General features: G+C 39.2%; 1 protein-coding gene across 2 annotated transcripts in view; it reads right to left on the bottom strand.

Annotated features, from left to right (window-relative positions):
* Positions 1 to 16,057, bottom strand: part of LOC140476276 (inverted formin-2-like) — a 59,674-nt gene that overhangs the window by 17,933 nt on the left and 25,684 nt on the right. For both annotated transcript variants that reach the window (XM_072568625.1, XM_072568626.1), the window contains exons 5-12: positions 15,157 to 15,190; positions 14,740 to 14,881; positions 11,745 to 11,880; positions 9,285 to 9,998; positions 5,532 to 5,677; positions 5,384 to 5,445; positions 2,632 to 2,734; positions 2,448 to 2,533 (exon numbers count right to left, since the gene is read on the bottom strand). In XM_072568625.1, the coding sequence (XP_072424726.1) occupies positions 2,448 to 2,533; positions 2,632 to 2,734; positions 5,384 to 5,445; positions 5,532 to 5,677; positions 9,285 to 9,998; positions 11,745 to 11,880; positions 14,740 to 14,881; positions 15,157 to 15,190 (1,423 nt within the window). The remainder of the gene's footprint in view (positions 1 to 2,447; positions 2,534 to 2,631; positions 2,735 to 5,383; positions 5,446 to 5,531; positions 5,678 to 9,284; positions 9,999 to 11,744; positions 11,881 to 14,739; positions 14,882 to 15,156; positions 15,191 to 16,057) is intronic.

The following is a 16,057-nucleotide window of genomic DNA, read 5'->3' as shown; positions in this document are numbered from 1 at the left end:
CCTTTTTATGTGACTGGCCGACAATGTACAAAATGGAATGTTAAGTATGAATTTGGTTCATTCTTCCAAAGGAAATCAGAGCAAAAAACCTTAACGATAAAATTGATTTTGTTTGATTTGTGGCAACAAATCTGTTGCATTTGTGAACTTTACAGATGCTGCTGTTGAATATTAAGGGAGGAATATATCAATATCTTCCTAAAGTAAATAGATTCTCATTAAGATAAGACCAATAACAATACTTTCATTCCTTTACATCACTATACTTACTTTTGGTCTCTCTTAGATCAGACATTTTAGACGTTGTATGCTATAAACAATTACAACTGCAGATAAGACCTCATGTTTCCAAACCAATGAATACATTTTATACACAAAGTAAGTAAAAATAGTGATTAAGTTAACGGTGATATAATTATTCCTTTGAGTTTAATGTCTAACTTCCAGACTTAATATATCAGCAGTAAATATCAAACTGTTCTGTTTTAGATTAGATTACTTACAGTGTGGAAACAGGCCCTTCGGCCCAACAAGTCCACACCACCCCGCCGAAGCGCAACCCACCCATACCCCTACATCTACCCCTTTCCTAACACTATGGGCAATTTAGCATGGCCAATTCACCTGACCTGCACATCTTTGGAGTGTGGGAGGAAACCGGAGCACCCGGAGGAAACGTGCAAACTCCACACAGAGAGTCGCCTGAGGCGGGAATTGAACCTGGGTCTCTGGCGCTGTGAGGCAGCAGTGCTAACCACTGTGCCACCGTGCCGCCCATTCTTGCATTGGTAATCTGGTTTATATCCACATTCTTTAGTAGCTTATATATCAAGTGTGGAAGAAGTATTATTTGTTATTTGCAAGTTTGTATCAAACAATTCATACTTGTTAAATTGTATTGTAATGAAAAATAATTACCAGAAAGAGTTTTGCCATTCATTGTTTCAGGCATGTAATTTTACTAGATATAAATTCGCTGAAATCCTTGCCTATTCAGTCCAAGTTAAAGAGAGCAGAGGTTCAAGCAATGATTTTGAAATAACTTAATAACTAAGTTAGTATTAAAGTAAAAATTCATTTCTTTCATTTTTGTCAGTAGTGTGTTGGCTAATTCTTACTTATTCATTCCTGGGAGTCTCTCTTATTCTTGTTAATTTTATTTTAAAGAGTCTTAGAATCACAGAATCTCTATAGGGTGGAAGGAGGCAATTTGGCCCGGTGAGTCCACATTGACCCACTGAAGACCATCCCACCCATGGGCTGAGAAGTGGCAGATGGAGTTTAATTCAGATAAATGAGAGATGCTGCATTTCAGGAAAGCAAATCTTGGCAGGGCTTACACACTTAATGGTAAGGTCCTAGGGAGTATTGCTGAACAAAGAGGCCTTGGAGTGCAGGTTCATAGCTCCTTGAAAGTGAAGTCGCAGGTAGGTAGGATAGTGAAGGCGGCGTTTGGTATGCTTTCCTTTATCAATCAGAGTATTGAGTACAGGAGTTGGGATGTCATGTTGCGGCTGTACAGGACATTGGTTAGGCCGCTGTTGGAATATTGCGTGCAATTCTGGTCTCCTTCCTATCAGAAAGATGTTGCAAAAATTGAAAGGGTTCATAAAAGACTTACAAGGATGTTGCCAGGGTTTGAGGATTTGAGCTCAAGAGAGGGGCTGAACAGGCTAGGGCTGTTTTCCCTGGAGCAGCGGAGGCTGAGGGGTGATCTTATAGAGATCTACAAAATTATAGGGGGCATGGATAGGGGGCAAAGTCTTTTCCCTGGGTTTGGGGGGGGGGGGGGGGTGAGAAAGAGTCCAGAACTAGAGGGCATTGGTTAGGGCGAGAGGGGAAAGATACAAAAGGGACCTAAGGGGCAACATTTTCATGCAGAGGGTGGTGCGTGTATGGAATGAGCTGCCAGAGGAAGGGCTGGAGACTGGTACAATTGCAACATTTAAAAGGCATTTGGATGGGTATATGAATAGGAAGGGTTTGGAGTGATATGGGCTGGATGCTAGCAGGTGGGACGAGGTTGGGTTGGGATATCTGGTCAGCATGGACGGGTTGGACTGAAGGATCTGTTTTCATGTTGTACATCTCTATGCCTCTATTCCTGTAACCCAGCCTCTCTCTTGGATAACCCACCTAGCCTGCACTTCCCTGGACACTATAGTAAATTTAGCATGGCCAATCTACCTAACCTATGCACCATTGGACTGTAATCAAATTTCTTGCACTCCTTCAGTAGTTTTAATATTAAAACTCATTTTAATATCATAGGAACTCTTATTAACTCGAATGCATGACATGATTAGGAAGAATTATTTCCCATTTATGAATTGCAATAGCATTTCCAGTTGGACAATTTTGGATGAGGCAACCCATAAATTTAACTTGTACCTGAGAAACATTTGCATAACAGAGCTTAGTTACAAAATGAAACCAGTAATACATACCAAGGAATATCAAGGAGGAGAAGGTAAAAGTGATCAGCACTTGCTAATTTTTCCTTTTCTCCACTGTAAGCCTTTATGTTTTCTATCTGCACATGGAACAAATGTTATGAAAGTCTGAAAATGTCTGAATTAATTTTGAGGTACTTGATTTTTAAATTTGGTATTCATTGCCTTGTCAACTTACTTCATTATTTTCTGGCATTAGTTTCTTCAGTTGCTTTAAAATCTCTACATCAAATTTAGATCGGTCCCCTCTCCTGATCATATCAGTCACTTCTTCATCAGAACTGATAGCGTTGAAAAATTAAACATAAATAAGAATACAATCAAAGCAACCCTTTTTTTTTAGTCAATCAGGAAGCAACATTTTACACTGTACAGAGCTTGCTCAGTTTCAATGAGAATGTTTCCAAACACACAATACAAAACAAAGACTTGGGAATGCTGGAGATCTGAAATAAAATATGAACTTTCTGGTAAAACTCACCAGGTCTGGCAGCATCTGTGGGATGAAAGCAGAATTAATGTTTCACATTTGGTGATTCTGATGAAGAGTCACTGGATTCAAAACGTTAACTCTGCCTTCTACCCACAGATGTTGCCAGACCTAGTAAACATAACTAATACTTAGCTATAGCGTAGCTCTATCTGCATAGTGTAAATTAAATAGATATCTTCCTTTTAAAACTTGCTTTGTTGAGCCTTATACCTAACAGCATATAAACAGCCAACATGAGCAAAAACCACTAATCAGTTGTAAAGGAAACAGTTTAGTGGTTCTGGCTGTCATGTTGGCTTATTCTGCAATCATAAAATGACCAATTAGTCTGTCAAAGCTCATTGCCCGAGGAAAGTAATGAAAAGAAGACCAATTGCATCTTTGATGTGGGACTCATTATTGGGCCTCTTTCGATCTGGACTTGTTACAACCCAAACAATGGCACTGATGGTGATCTGCAAATATGATTCGTAAGTTCTAAAGCTTAAATGGGCTAATGAAGCAGAAAAAGATATAGTTTATGTACCCTTCATTGGAAGGAGCACATTTGCTAAAGTCAAGATTAAATAAAACAAGAAGTGACAATTAAGGTCCTCTTTCTCTAAGAAAGGTTGGAATAAATGGTTTAAGTGCAAGAGTCTGCAATTTACCCTCAAACCTTTCCTACAAGCCCACAAGATGTAAGAGTAGAAGTAGACTATTCAGCCCATTGAGTCTGATCCACCAATCAGTGAAATTATGGCTGATTTGCTAATTCTCAATTCCATGTTGGTGCCTTTCCTCCATAGCCCATAATTGTTATACTGGTTAAGAATCTGTCTGTCTCAGCCTTGAAAATATTTAAGAACTCAGCCTCAACAGCTCTGTGTTTAAGAACCATACAGAACCAAAATACTCCTCATCTCTTTCTTAAGTGTGACCCTTCTTTTGAGATTATGCCCTCTGGTCCTAGATTGTCCCACAAGGGAAAACTATCTTTCCACATTGACCTTGTCAAGTCCTCTAAGAATCTTGTATATTTCAATAAGGTCACCTCTTATTCTTCTATTTTCCAATGAATACAGGTTGAATCAAATCAAAATCACCTCAAAAGGCAGATCCTCCTTAGCCAGTAGTAGTCTAGTGAACCTTCTTTGGACTATCTCCAATGCCAGTATATCTTTACTTAAATAACCAGCCCAAAACTGAGATGATGGCACATGGTAATTTTATTGAAGATCAGATACTCAGCTGGACACACCACATAAACCCAGTGTCTATAAAAGCAGATCAGAAGCTGGGAACACTGAGGTGAGTAACTCACCTCCTGACTCCCCAAAAGCCTGTCCATCATCTAAAAAGGCACGGTCAGGAGTGTGATGGAATGCTCCCCACTTGCCTGGATGAGTGCAGGCCCAACACCACTCAGGAAGCATGACATCATCCTGGACAAAGTAGCCCATTTGATTGGCATCACGTCCCCAAGCATCCACTCCCTCCACCACCGATGCTCAGTAGGAGCAGCGTGCACCATCTACAAGATACACTGCAGAAATTCATCAACAAATCCTCAGATCATACCTTCCAAGCCCATGACCACTTCCATCTAGGAGGGCAAGGGCAGTAGATACATGGGAACACCACCACCTTCAAATTCCCCTCTAAGTCACTCACCATCCTGACTTCAAAATATATCGGTGTTCCTTCACTGTCGCTTGGTTAAGATCCTGGAACGCCCTCCCTAATGGCATTGTGGGTCAACCCACAGCAGGTGGACTGTAATGGTTCAAGAAGGCAGCTCACCACCACCTTCTCAAGGACAACAAGGAATGGACAAAAAAATGTTGGCCAGCCAGCAATGCCCACATCCCACAAAATTATAAATAAATAAGAAACCAGCAAACACAAGCTCAAATTGCACTGTGGAAGGTGAAGAATTGATTTTGTTTTTTTAAAAAAAGCCTGGGAATATAGAAATGACTGCTGTAGAAATAACCATGAACCATACAGATTAATATCTGGGATGGAAGAAAATCTGCCATCTTTACTTAGTCTGACCTATTAGTCATTCCATTCCCAATAACTGCAAAGAGTGTTAAATGTCCTCTGATATATCAGAATGGTTTTCTGGGCTAACTCAAACTGCTGCCAATGCTTTAAGAAGGTTGTGAATACCATTCTCAGTCATTCATTGATGGACATTAAATTCCAGACTCTCTAATCTAAAGAACAAATTTCTGAAATTGACATTAAGGGATATATTACTGGCTGATAAGCAAAGAAATCAAGCAACAATAGTTACAGTTAAAAGAAAAAGACAGATGTAAAGCACATAATTACAACTTATCATCAACTGATTGTGGAACGACTGCCAGCAATCTAGTTTAACCATTTGATATTTTACAAATGCCCACAATACTAATTATATGCAAATAACATCTATTTAAATGCAACTCACCATTTGAACTGCTTTAAAAATATGTTTAAGTTAAGGCTTTTCCTGGAGTCTAGAAATGTGACCTGGGATGGGAAGAAGGTAGGAACAATGAGTTACATATCAAAGCTCCTGTGTTTAAAAAAAACTGCTTTAATTAAATGACACTTGCTTCTTTTTGTTCCTTTTTGCTAACAGTTTGTTCTTTCCGTTTTGGTTCTGATACTGGAAGGCTGAAGAGTTGCTCAATACTGGCATAATCAAGATCAAAAGATTCTTCAGTACTTTTTGTGATGGATGACCACAAGGAATTTCTCTCTGTAGAAAAGAAAGAAGGTAGAAAGAAACCAAGGTTTCATTCTATAAATTCATTAGACATTAAGAGTTGTGGAGAATATGCTAATTTTTACATTTTCTATTTATAGTCTCTTCGTGCCACATTAAATTCACTAACAGAAATAACAATTGATGGGTTTGCTACAATGGGAGCCCCAAGTCAGTTACAACCAAATAAACTCCAAAGCATCCAGTCCCCAGTTTGGTCATCCACTCTTTACAGAGCACAGACACTTCATTTATAAATTTACTGAACAGTTTGCATTCATCATCATTCATATAATACATCTGTAGGGTCATGTGGGAGGATGAAGTATACCAGTATAGCAGGAGTTGTAGTGCAAACTTCTCTTATGTTGGCATACAGAACAATAAATGGATTAGGATAATGTTTGGATTACCTGGTCATGTTATGTCACATTATGATAAAACAAAATAAGCTATAGCTGTCAATGTAATGCATTGATTCTTTTCTACACATTGGAGCATTTCAATTATTCATAAAAATGGACTACTAAATGGATTACCCAGAGCATCATCACATTCAAAATGAAACCGTGGAAATATGGAACTAAACCCTTACAAACAACACGAGAGAAGTAAATTTCAAATGTTCAGTGGCCAAGCTAAAAGACAGACCTGGTAAGAGCTGTGATGGAAAGGGATGGACAATGAATGTTCTCAAAACAGGGAAGGCTAATACACACTCCTACTCAGTGCAGCAAGAGCAAAACAAATCATACGCTCAAAGGAAACCAGGAACAACATTTCAAGGGACTCTAAGAACGCAAGATAAATTCACAAAGCTTTCAAAGGGAATTGAGGAAAAGAAAATGTATATGGATGCAGAGAAGATATAATTAGATATATAAAGAGCTATTGCAGATGCTGAGAAAACACACAAAAAATCTCATGTTCCAATCAAAGGATCCCTGCCAAGCAAATCAAACACTAAAGTCCCATTTGGAATTGAAAATGGGATAATAAATATGTTAATAATGACTGCTGGGCAGTTTTAAAGTAGGGAAGAATTCAATCTTATATCAATTACATAACAGGCACTCCAGGACTGATGTATTTCTGAAGCTGAGGGAACTAAATGGGATTAAGTGGAACAAACCAATAAAACCCCAAAGTTTTATCTCCCTGGTGCTTAGAGAGATTTGTTATGTTTGAGACACAATGAAATTCAAAAACAATAAATGGACAAACATAGTTTATTAAAGAAAAATGCTACATCTTGCAATATAAACACAGTAGCCTAGGCCAACCTTTAAATGTGAATAAAGTTAATAACCAGAAGATGAAGAAGGTAACTACATGAAGATAATCTAATAAATGACAGCTAATGTGGCTTCTAGGATATAGATCAGCTCTGACATATTTTCTTCTTCTGATGAAATTATACAGTAACAGTAACAATGAAAAGCAGTCTGTGATAATGAAGGGAAACCAAAAACTACTTTGCACAATTCATTAATATGTTTCAGAGGATCCCACTGCCCCTTAGACTACATAAGATTAGATTTTATTCATTCCAAAATGAGTGGGCCAGCATTGCATTAGAAGTTAGAATTTTAAAAAAAAGGATTATAATCTGCACACTACCTGGTTTACTTAAGTTGCCCTGGAGAAAGATAGTTAACTCACTGCTAGAAGCTAGGTTCTGCAATTCAAATATTTTCGTGAATATTGGAGCCCCCCTCCTGATAATTCCTGTGAACCAAGGCTTGTAGGGTTTCTCCAGCTTCCACAACCCTGACAGCTGAAGTGAAGCAAGGTTCAGGGTTCACATGGCCCGTGATTGCACTTCCTCCAGTCTACCACATCACACGACCTCCAGGGTCTGAAATCCAGACCAAACAATTGTATCTCAGGATCCATAAACTGATTTCCCTTTTCCATAGGGTCACGATTTGACCTGGTCTTCCCAAATGTGCCTGAACACCAATCCTGTCAATCAGATTGACTTCTGGATGGGAAACCTATCAAGGATGAAATATGCTCACTTTGGGCTAATACTCCAAACCATCTGAAGAAACCTGGACTCCTGTCTGAAATGCGACACATCCGTTCCACTCCAATCTTGTCAAGATGTTCCTGCTATATTACAAGACATGTATACATCAAACTGTAGATGCTAACACAGCTTAGCATTGGACTGAAGATCTATCTATGGAGTATGCAACATTAGGAACAGTGTGGCCCATTGAGTTGAAAACCAAAGTCCAAATAGGAATAATCAAATTGGAAGAAATAAAAATGCAAATGGAAAACAGTTGCTTCATAAGTCAGATTTACAAGCTTTGCAGGTTACTCTTTATTCATTGTCAAACACCCAAAACTTTTGATAAAATACAACTCAAAAGGGAGGAGGCCTCCAAAGTCAGCTAGTGGCAATACGAAGGTGTGGGATGGATTACCATTTGGTTGAAGGGGACGAAGTATAGCATACTGCTTTTGAGAATGACTTTACAATGGAGGAAGATGTTGAGTGAAGAGCCCTAGAATCTGAGCTGGGGCCCTGTCTGTTGCTGACTCATTCGCCTGGATGCCCAACTGTATTGCGGGACAGTAAAATTCACAACTGGTAGCAAATGGAGGGAGAAAGAAAGACTGGGTGGATGGGCTAGAACGCCTCAACATAAGATTGGTAAATAGTCAGAGGTTTTAATTAATTGTTTGCTGACCAGGCCAGACAGTGCAAAATCACAGTAAATAAAGCAAATTAAAGGGCAGTTGGAAGGTGCTGTGCACAGGCTGTAGCTGAAGTGACAGTGACATAGTGGCAATGATGCTGAACTAGTAAGCAAAGGCCCTGGGAGCATAGGTTCAAAGTCTGTCACAGCAGCTGGAGAAATTTCAATTATTAAAAAAAAAACTAATTGGGAACTGAAAGCTAGTTTCGATAATACCACGATACCATTATGATCAATGATTGTTGTAAAATGTCCTTATGTTCACTAATATTCTTAAGGCAAGGAAGGCACCTATCCTTACCTGTTCTGGCCTATGTCTGACTCTGGATCTACAGCAATGTGGCTGACTCTTAATCATTCTCTAAAACAGCCTATTATGCCACTTAGCTCAAGGATAATTAAGGATGGGTAGTAATTCTGATATCTATAACCCATGAAAGGAACAAACAAATCTGAAAGTACAATGTAGTCCTTGGGTTATTGCAATAGGAAAGCCATGTGGGTACTTCCATGCTAGTAGAATGAACCAGGAAGAAAAATTGGATATAATTAAGAGGATGGAATAGATAAACTGGTCGCAGGTTTCATATTCACCATGTGTAGGACCAAGGATGGCCAACTGGCTAATGTCAGGAAGGATTGTTGAAAACAGGATATTATATTTAATTAAAGTACAGCCAGGTCTCCTTGTAATAGAAATAGGTTAGGACTGGTAACTTGTGATGACACAATAAAATTGAATTAGTTTCTGCAACCGCCTGTACAGAATTTCGTTAAAGTCCTAACATAATCAGCACTAATTTCCTGTTCATTTCAGTCTGACCTCTTAAGAAAATATCTACTAAAATTTACATGCACTAAAATTTTATTTTTGGGAAAGCTATACATACCTGAAGCCATTCTTGAAGGGATTTTCTGCCAGTTCAGCTTTTTCATTCGTAATGTTGGTCGGTGAACTTGTCGTTTAGGTGGAGCATATGAACCCAAAAGATTGCTAGCTTGGTGTGGCACGATGGGGGCATTGGGGATAAATGCCCCTGGTGGTGGTGGTGGAGGAGGAGGAATTCCACCAAGAAAAGGTGGGGGTGGGGGTGGGGGTGGAGGTGGAGGCCCGCCAACACCAGGGAGCGGTGGGGGCGGGGGTGGGGGAGGGGGGCCGCCAACACCAGGGAGAGGTGGGGGCGGGGGTGGGGGAGGGGGGCCGCTGACACCAGGTAGAGGTGGGGGCGGGGGTGGTGGTGGGGGCCCGCCGACACCAGGCAGAGGTGGGGGCGGGGGTGGTGGTGGGGGCCCAACAACACCAGGGAGAGGTGGTGGGGGAGGGGGTGGAGGAATCTGACTAGTAGTGCCTGGAAGAGGAGGGGGAGGTGGTGGTATGCAGGGCTGCGGAAGCGAAGGTAGGGCATTTTGCATCTGGATAGTTGGAAGGGAGGCTGGAACTGATGAGTTTATTACAGTTAATGTCATGGGCTCAGACAGTTCTGTCTGTATACCTCTATCAACAACTTTTTTATTAGCATTTTGTTTCATCAACTGATCTTTTCCTAATTTCTTAACTACTACAAGTCTTTCCATAATAGGGCCAACATCTTTTTCTTCATTTGCTATAACGAAAGAGAAATGAACTGGATTAATATTTAACCAAGCTGCGTTGTCAAACCATTTCAAATTGTTTCATGTAAAATAATGATTTCAAAATAATGTTTTTCTCTCACTTCCTGAAGGCATTGACTTATAGTAGGATTTAAATTCACAATTATCAGATGTTCTGTTAACACATCCTTGTGCTAAGTTTCCATATATAAATACAGGAAGAGAATAGCTGACCCAACAAGTGCACTCCAAGTGGTGGTTGATGATGGTCATCAGGAATAGTAACAGGAACCCACTGGATCCCTCTTCTCCCTAGACCAAGATCAGGAAAGATAGCTGGGGCTGTTCTAATTGATACTCTAGAAAGGACCAATTTTTACAAAGAATCAAAATCAGAACTATCCAGATCAGAATATTTAGTATCATGCATTTACCCAAATAGTCATGGGAACAGTGCTATATGTTATATCAAACATAGAAGTCTTCACACAATGCAAGGACGTAGTTAGATTAGATTCCCTACAGTGTGGAAGCAGGCCCTTCGGCCCAACAAGTCCACACCTACCCTCCGAAAAGTAATCCACCCAGACTCACGGGGCAGCATGTTGGCTTAGTGGTTAGTACTGCTGCCTCACAGCACCAGGGACCCAGGTTCAATTCCCGCCTTGGGCAACTGTCTGTGTGGAGTTTGCACATTCTCCTCATGTCTGCATGGGTTCCTCCGGGTGCTCCGGTTTCCTCCCACAGTCCAAAGATGTGCAGGTGAGGTGAAGTGGCCATCGAAATTGCCTGTAGTGTTAGGTGCATTAGTCAGGGGTCAATGTGGGGGAGGTTCACTCTTTGGAGGGTCGATGTGGACTTGTTGGGCCGAAGGGCCTGTTTCCACACTATAGGGAATCTAATCTAATCTCATTTCCCCTGACTGATGCACCTAACACTATGGGAAATTTAGCATGGCAAATTCACCTGACCTGCACATCTTTCGGAATGTGGGAGGAAACCCATGCAGACACAGGGAGATGTATAAACTCCACACAGACAGGCGCCCAAGGTAGGAATCGAACCCAGTTCCTTGGCACTGCGAAGCAGCAGGGCTAACCACTTAGCCACCGTGTCAATGCCATTTGTCAAAGAGCTATCCAGTTTGATTCCATCATCTATCCTGATCTTCATAGAGTTGTACAGCACAGAAACAGACCCTTCGGTCCAACTCATCCATGCTGAATATATATCCCAACCCAATCTGGTCCCACCTGCCAGCACCCAGCCCATATCCTTCCAAACCCTTCCTATTCATATACCCATCCAGGGACATATTTCAAACTGCTATTATAATAATATAATAATAACTTGATATATAATCTGATGACTCTGTGGAAGACAATAGTATTCATAAGCCAGAGGCATCTGAAGAGTCATTGTGTGAAATCAGTGCATATCCAAGTATTTTCTTAAAATATGAAGGCTTCTTTCTCCACAACCCATTCAACAGAATGGGTTCTCATTCCTTATTACTCTTTAAGGCAAAATAAATACTCCTCAAATCCCCTTGAGTCTTTCTACCAATTACTTTTAATTAATTGCTCCTGGTTATTATTAATCTCTCTGTAAACGGATATATGTCCTACTTATCCACTCTAATGGGCTACAGTGAGAATCAAGCTTAGATCTTTCCCCCCACCCCTTCATTAGGTTCCTTTAAAGCTCTGAGAGTTAAATATTTTTCAAAATATTGAGGGAATTAAAAAAACCCTTACTGTCATCAGCGATTAGAATGGCTCTATTCACCATTATTTCTAATGCTTCCCAGAGCAGGACATTGTTGGTTGGTTCGAGCTGCAGAAGCCCCTGTAGAATAGACAGCAGCTGAGTTGACACTGGTGAGGTGCTCACCTAGAATTAAACATAGAAGTGACAATACAGTTAAATAAAATCACAGAAAGTTAAGTACCAAGGAAAGGAGTTTCAACACATTATGCTACACCAGAAATATCCATGCACATTCCAATTTTGGTGTTCTCTAAGTTGGGATTAATTGGTCTTCACATTCTTACAATGTTTTATGTGATACGTACTCTCATTACACATTCCATTGGAAACAATCTTTCACTCTTCACCCAGAAAGCTTTTCATGATTTTGGACACAGATTATATTTCCACTTAAACATTTGCTGCACCAGTGAATATAGCCATAGTATTTTTAAAGTTTCTCATCAGAAGTGAATCCTTTCATCTTTGTTCTTGTCAGAGTAAAATTAACCATTGCTTCATGGTTGCTTCCAGCTACAATCTCACTCTGAATCTGGAACCTATGGGACCATCAGTGTGTTGGTTGATTAAATATTCTGGATAATCAAGAGGTCCACATTATCAACATAAAAACACACACTAAGTAATAAAAATATAATGCAGGAGGTACAAACATCACTATCATACTTTATTTACAGCATTAACCATTTAAACAATAATGCAACTTTGCCTTAAATAAACCTTACCAGCAGAGAGCCTTCCCACTCCCACCCTCAACTGACGACTTGGGACATCATGGTACTTGAGAAGAAATTGATTCAAAATTAAATCAACTGTTGATGTTGTGTGTGGCCATTTAATTGATCAGTCATGAATGTGTTTACAGTGAGATAAATACTTTAAATAAACTATAATAATTGGACAGAATGTTACAGTAAACTTCACAGTATTTGAGGTATACAATTTTTGTCAGTATGTTGGTCCATAAGATACCAGTTAAAATAAAGTTTGCTGTATATGTATATCTACATCTGAAGAGCATCTTTCTTTCATCCATTCAGAACTCTTTCATTTAAGGGAAGATAGTTTCTACACGGCTCAAGAGCAATATGAAGCTCCTGAACCCTGGTTCAGGTTTACTGGTAGCTCTAATCATCAGTGCATTTGTATTTCTTACTCCCTTGTTTTTCCTAGTTGAGTGTTACAGAATCATTTAATTCACCATAAATCAGATCCATTAGTGTCAGCAACATCAGCCACAGAGAATGTTATAGAAATGTGGAATTATATTGTAAGTAAGCCCCAAAGCTATGTGGTACACATCCGTGTGACCTTAAGAAGAAAAGATTTGGGGATTCCATGATAGAAAGTATTTGTTTACCCATTTCTCTTCTCAGATCAAAATGGTATATTTATGCTTTTAATGTGTAAAAGGTGAGACATAACAGCAGACAAATGTTCCATTAAGTGGCTAGATTAGAGGATCCACAGAAAAGATTCCAATTTTGTTGGGAGGTAATAAACAGTCGATTGCCATTGATGCCATTTCATAGTTCTCAACAATATGCTACAAATGAAAATAAAGAGATGTTCTTAATAGCTTAGGTATTCAAAACCATGGAGCACAGTTTAAAGGATACAGGGTAGGCCATTTAGTACAGAGATAAGGAAAGGTTTCTACACCCAGAGACTGGTGAACCTGTGGAATTCATTGCCACAGAAACAGATTGAGGCCCAAGTACTGAATGTTTTCAAGAAGGTATCAGGTATAGCTCTTAGGGCTAAAGGGATGAAAGGAAATGGTGAGAAAGCAGGAATAAGGTATTGAGTTGGATGATTATACTGCACAGAAGAGTAGCCTCAAAGAGTCAAATAGCCAACATCTATCCAATTTTCTGTGTTTCTATACACAGTGTCATATCCTGTTGCTCATGACAACAGTCTCTAAAGATTATAACATGATATTCAGAAACGGATGGTGAGTGGCAGCTGTAACTTGTAGGACAAGTAACATTCACTCCACAGAGTGCCAGGTGATGACTGTTTCCAACAGGAGAGAATCCAACCATCATCTCTTGGCCTTCAATGATATTAGCATTGCTGAATTCCCCACTATCAACATCATGGTGGTTACCATCGACTAAAAACGAAACTGAACTAGCCATATAATTACTGTGCTGGTCAGACATGAGGAATCCTGCAGTGATTAACTTGCATCCCCAAAGCTTGTCCACTATCTACAAGGCTGAATAGCCTATTCCTGCTTCTGTGTTCCCAAGTCAGTAATGTGACAGAATACTCTCCACTTGCCTGGAAATGTGCAGCTCCAACAATACTCAAGAAGCTTGACACTATTCAGGATATCCACAAACATTCACAACTGGTGGTCAATTACAACAGTTTGTACCATCTATAAAGATGCACTGCAGAAATTTACCAGAGTTCTTTAGACAGTATCTTCCAACCCCACAACCAGTACCATCTAAAAGGGCAAGGGTAGCAGGCCTCTCACCAACCTGAATTCAAAACATATCATTGATCCTTCAATCATGCTGAGTCAAAGTCCCAGAACTCCCACTTTAACATTATTGTGGGTCTACCTACAACAAACAGGATGCAGTAATTCAAGAAGTCAGCTCATCATCACTTTCCTCAAAAGGTACCTAAGGATAGACAATAAATGCTGGCCCAACCAACAATGCCCACATCCCATGAATGAATAAGGAGGAGGGACTGTGATCCTAATATTTTAATGAATAAAGTAGAATCACCTTATGCCACTCAATCATTATCTTGACTACAAATATCCTAAATTTCTTTCGTCTAGAATGAGGACAACTGATTGTTAAAATATACCTTTAAATCTGATACAATGTTGTAGGACACCAGGACAATGAAGCAAGGATGAAGTATCACTGAAAGACATCACACTTATCCAAACAACGGAAGCAATGAAACAATTTGTATCTTTATAAAAGAATCTGCAATAAACCAAATTCCTACCTTATTAAACAAAGCTGTAAATACTGCCTGGTGACTGGTCATATCAATGCCACCGTAGATTCTCATTAATTCTTCATCATCATCTTCTTTAGCTTCCTCAAAGGTGAGACATTGGACCAAGAGATCCTCCTCATCTTTTTCCCTGAAGTAATGCATGACCATATTGATTATTTGTATGAATTTTCTTTAAACAAATACTGCCATTGTCAGATAATGCCATCCTGTGGTTTAAACAGGAAAGTAAGGCAATGGGAGAGCTAAATAAGTTTTGTTCATAAATTATCTCAAAAACCAAAATCACAGTTGAAATTGTGCATTAATTGATAGATTGCGTTCTACATATTTGAAATCAAATTCAGGAACCATGAAACTAAATTTGCAAGACAAAGTTATACCATCTACAAGACTAATTCATACCTTAGTAATGGCAGTAAGTCCAACAGGTGGAGACCTAAAAAGTAAATAATTGTTTAAAATTATTTGGTGTAAAACAAACACAATTTAAGTGATTCAATTAATATGGTTTAAGTCATGGTGGGGATTGAAATTCCTGTTTCTCCACAATTCTTACTTGAAGCTATGCTGGGCCTGAAAATACAAATTACAAGCCAAGAGAACAGTGGTTTGATATTTGACTTTGCTTGAAAGAAACCAACTTAGTTAAAAGGAGTAAAAGAAGCAAAAACAGAGTATAATTTATCTTTATTTTGTACAATTCTTACTTTTGAATAACCAGTTACTTTTGTACATAGCAAACAATTCCAACTTAGGGTGTGTATCCTAGGAAAAGCCAGGCCTGAAACTTTCCAGGTGTTGTTTATCAATACAAATACATTTAAAGTGACATTTCTCACATCTGTGTATGAAAAAAATGACTAGTATTGAAACCGCACTTTATTTATCGGTACATTTATACTTTAAAAAAGAAAATTAGTTCTGATTTGGCATTTAACAGTTGGGAATTAACTGTTATATAACTATGAATGTATCTCTTTAAGATGAGTTACCAATAGGAAAAAATCAGAGCCAAGACATGAGCTGCTCAGAATTCAGTGCATTCTTATCTGAATACCATTGGGAAACCAGCTGTGGTATAATTGCTTAATTGAGGACATCTGTCTCCTAGGTTGATAAATGACTTAGCTACATGGTAAAGGCTTCCCTTTTAAAATTACTAGAATAAAGTAAGTTAGTCAGATAAAGTGGGCTTGTATTTGGGCCTTTACTAGTAAGTTAAGTACTGCCTATCAGTAGAGGCCAAAACAATGAATTGTTTAGCAAAAGATGGTTCTAAGTTTTGAATATAAACTTGTATTTT

Source organism: Chiloscyllium punctatum, chromosome 4 (genome assembly GCF_047496795.1).
Source record: "Chiloscyllium punctatum isolate Juve2018m chromosome 4, sChiPun1.3, whole genome shotgun sequence".
Taxonomy (NCBI): domain Eukaryota; kingdom Metazoa; phylum Chordata; class Chondrichthyes; order Orectolobiformes; family Hemiscylliidae; genus Chiloscyllium; species Chiloscyllium punctatum.
The sequence above is the reverse complement of the archived record's forward strand: the minus strand, read 5'-3'. Positions and strand labels throughout refer to the sequence as shown.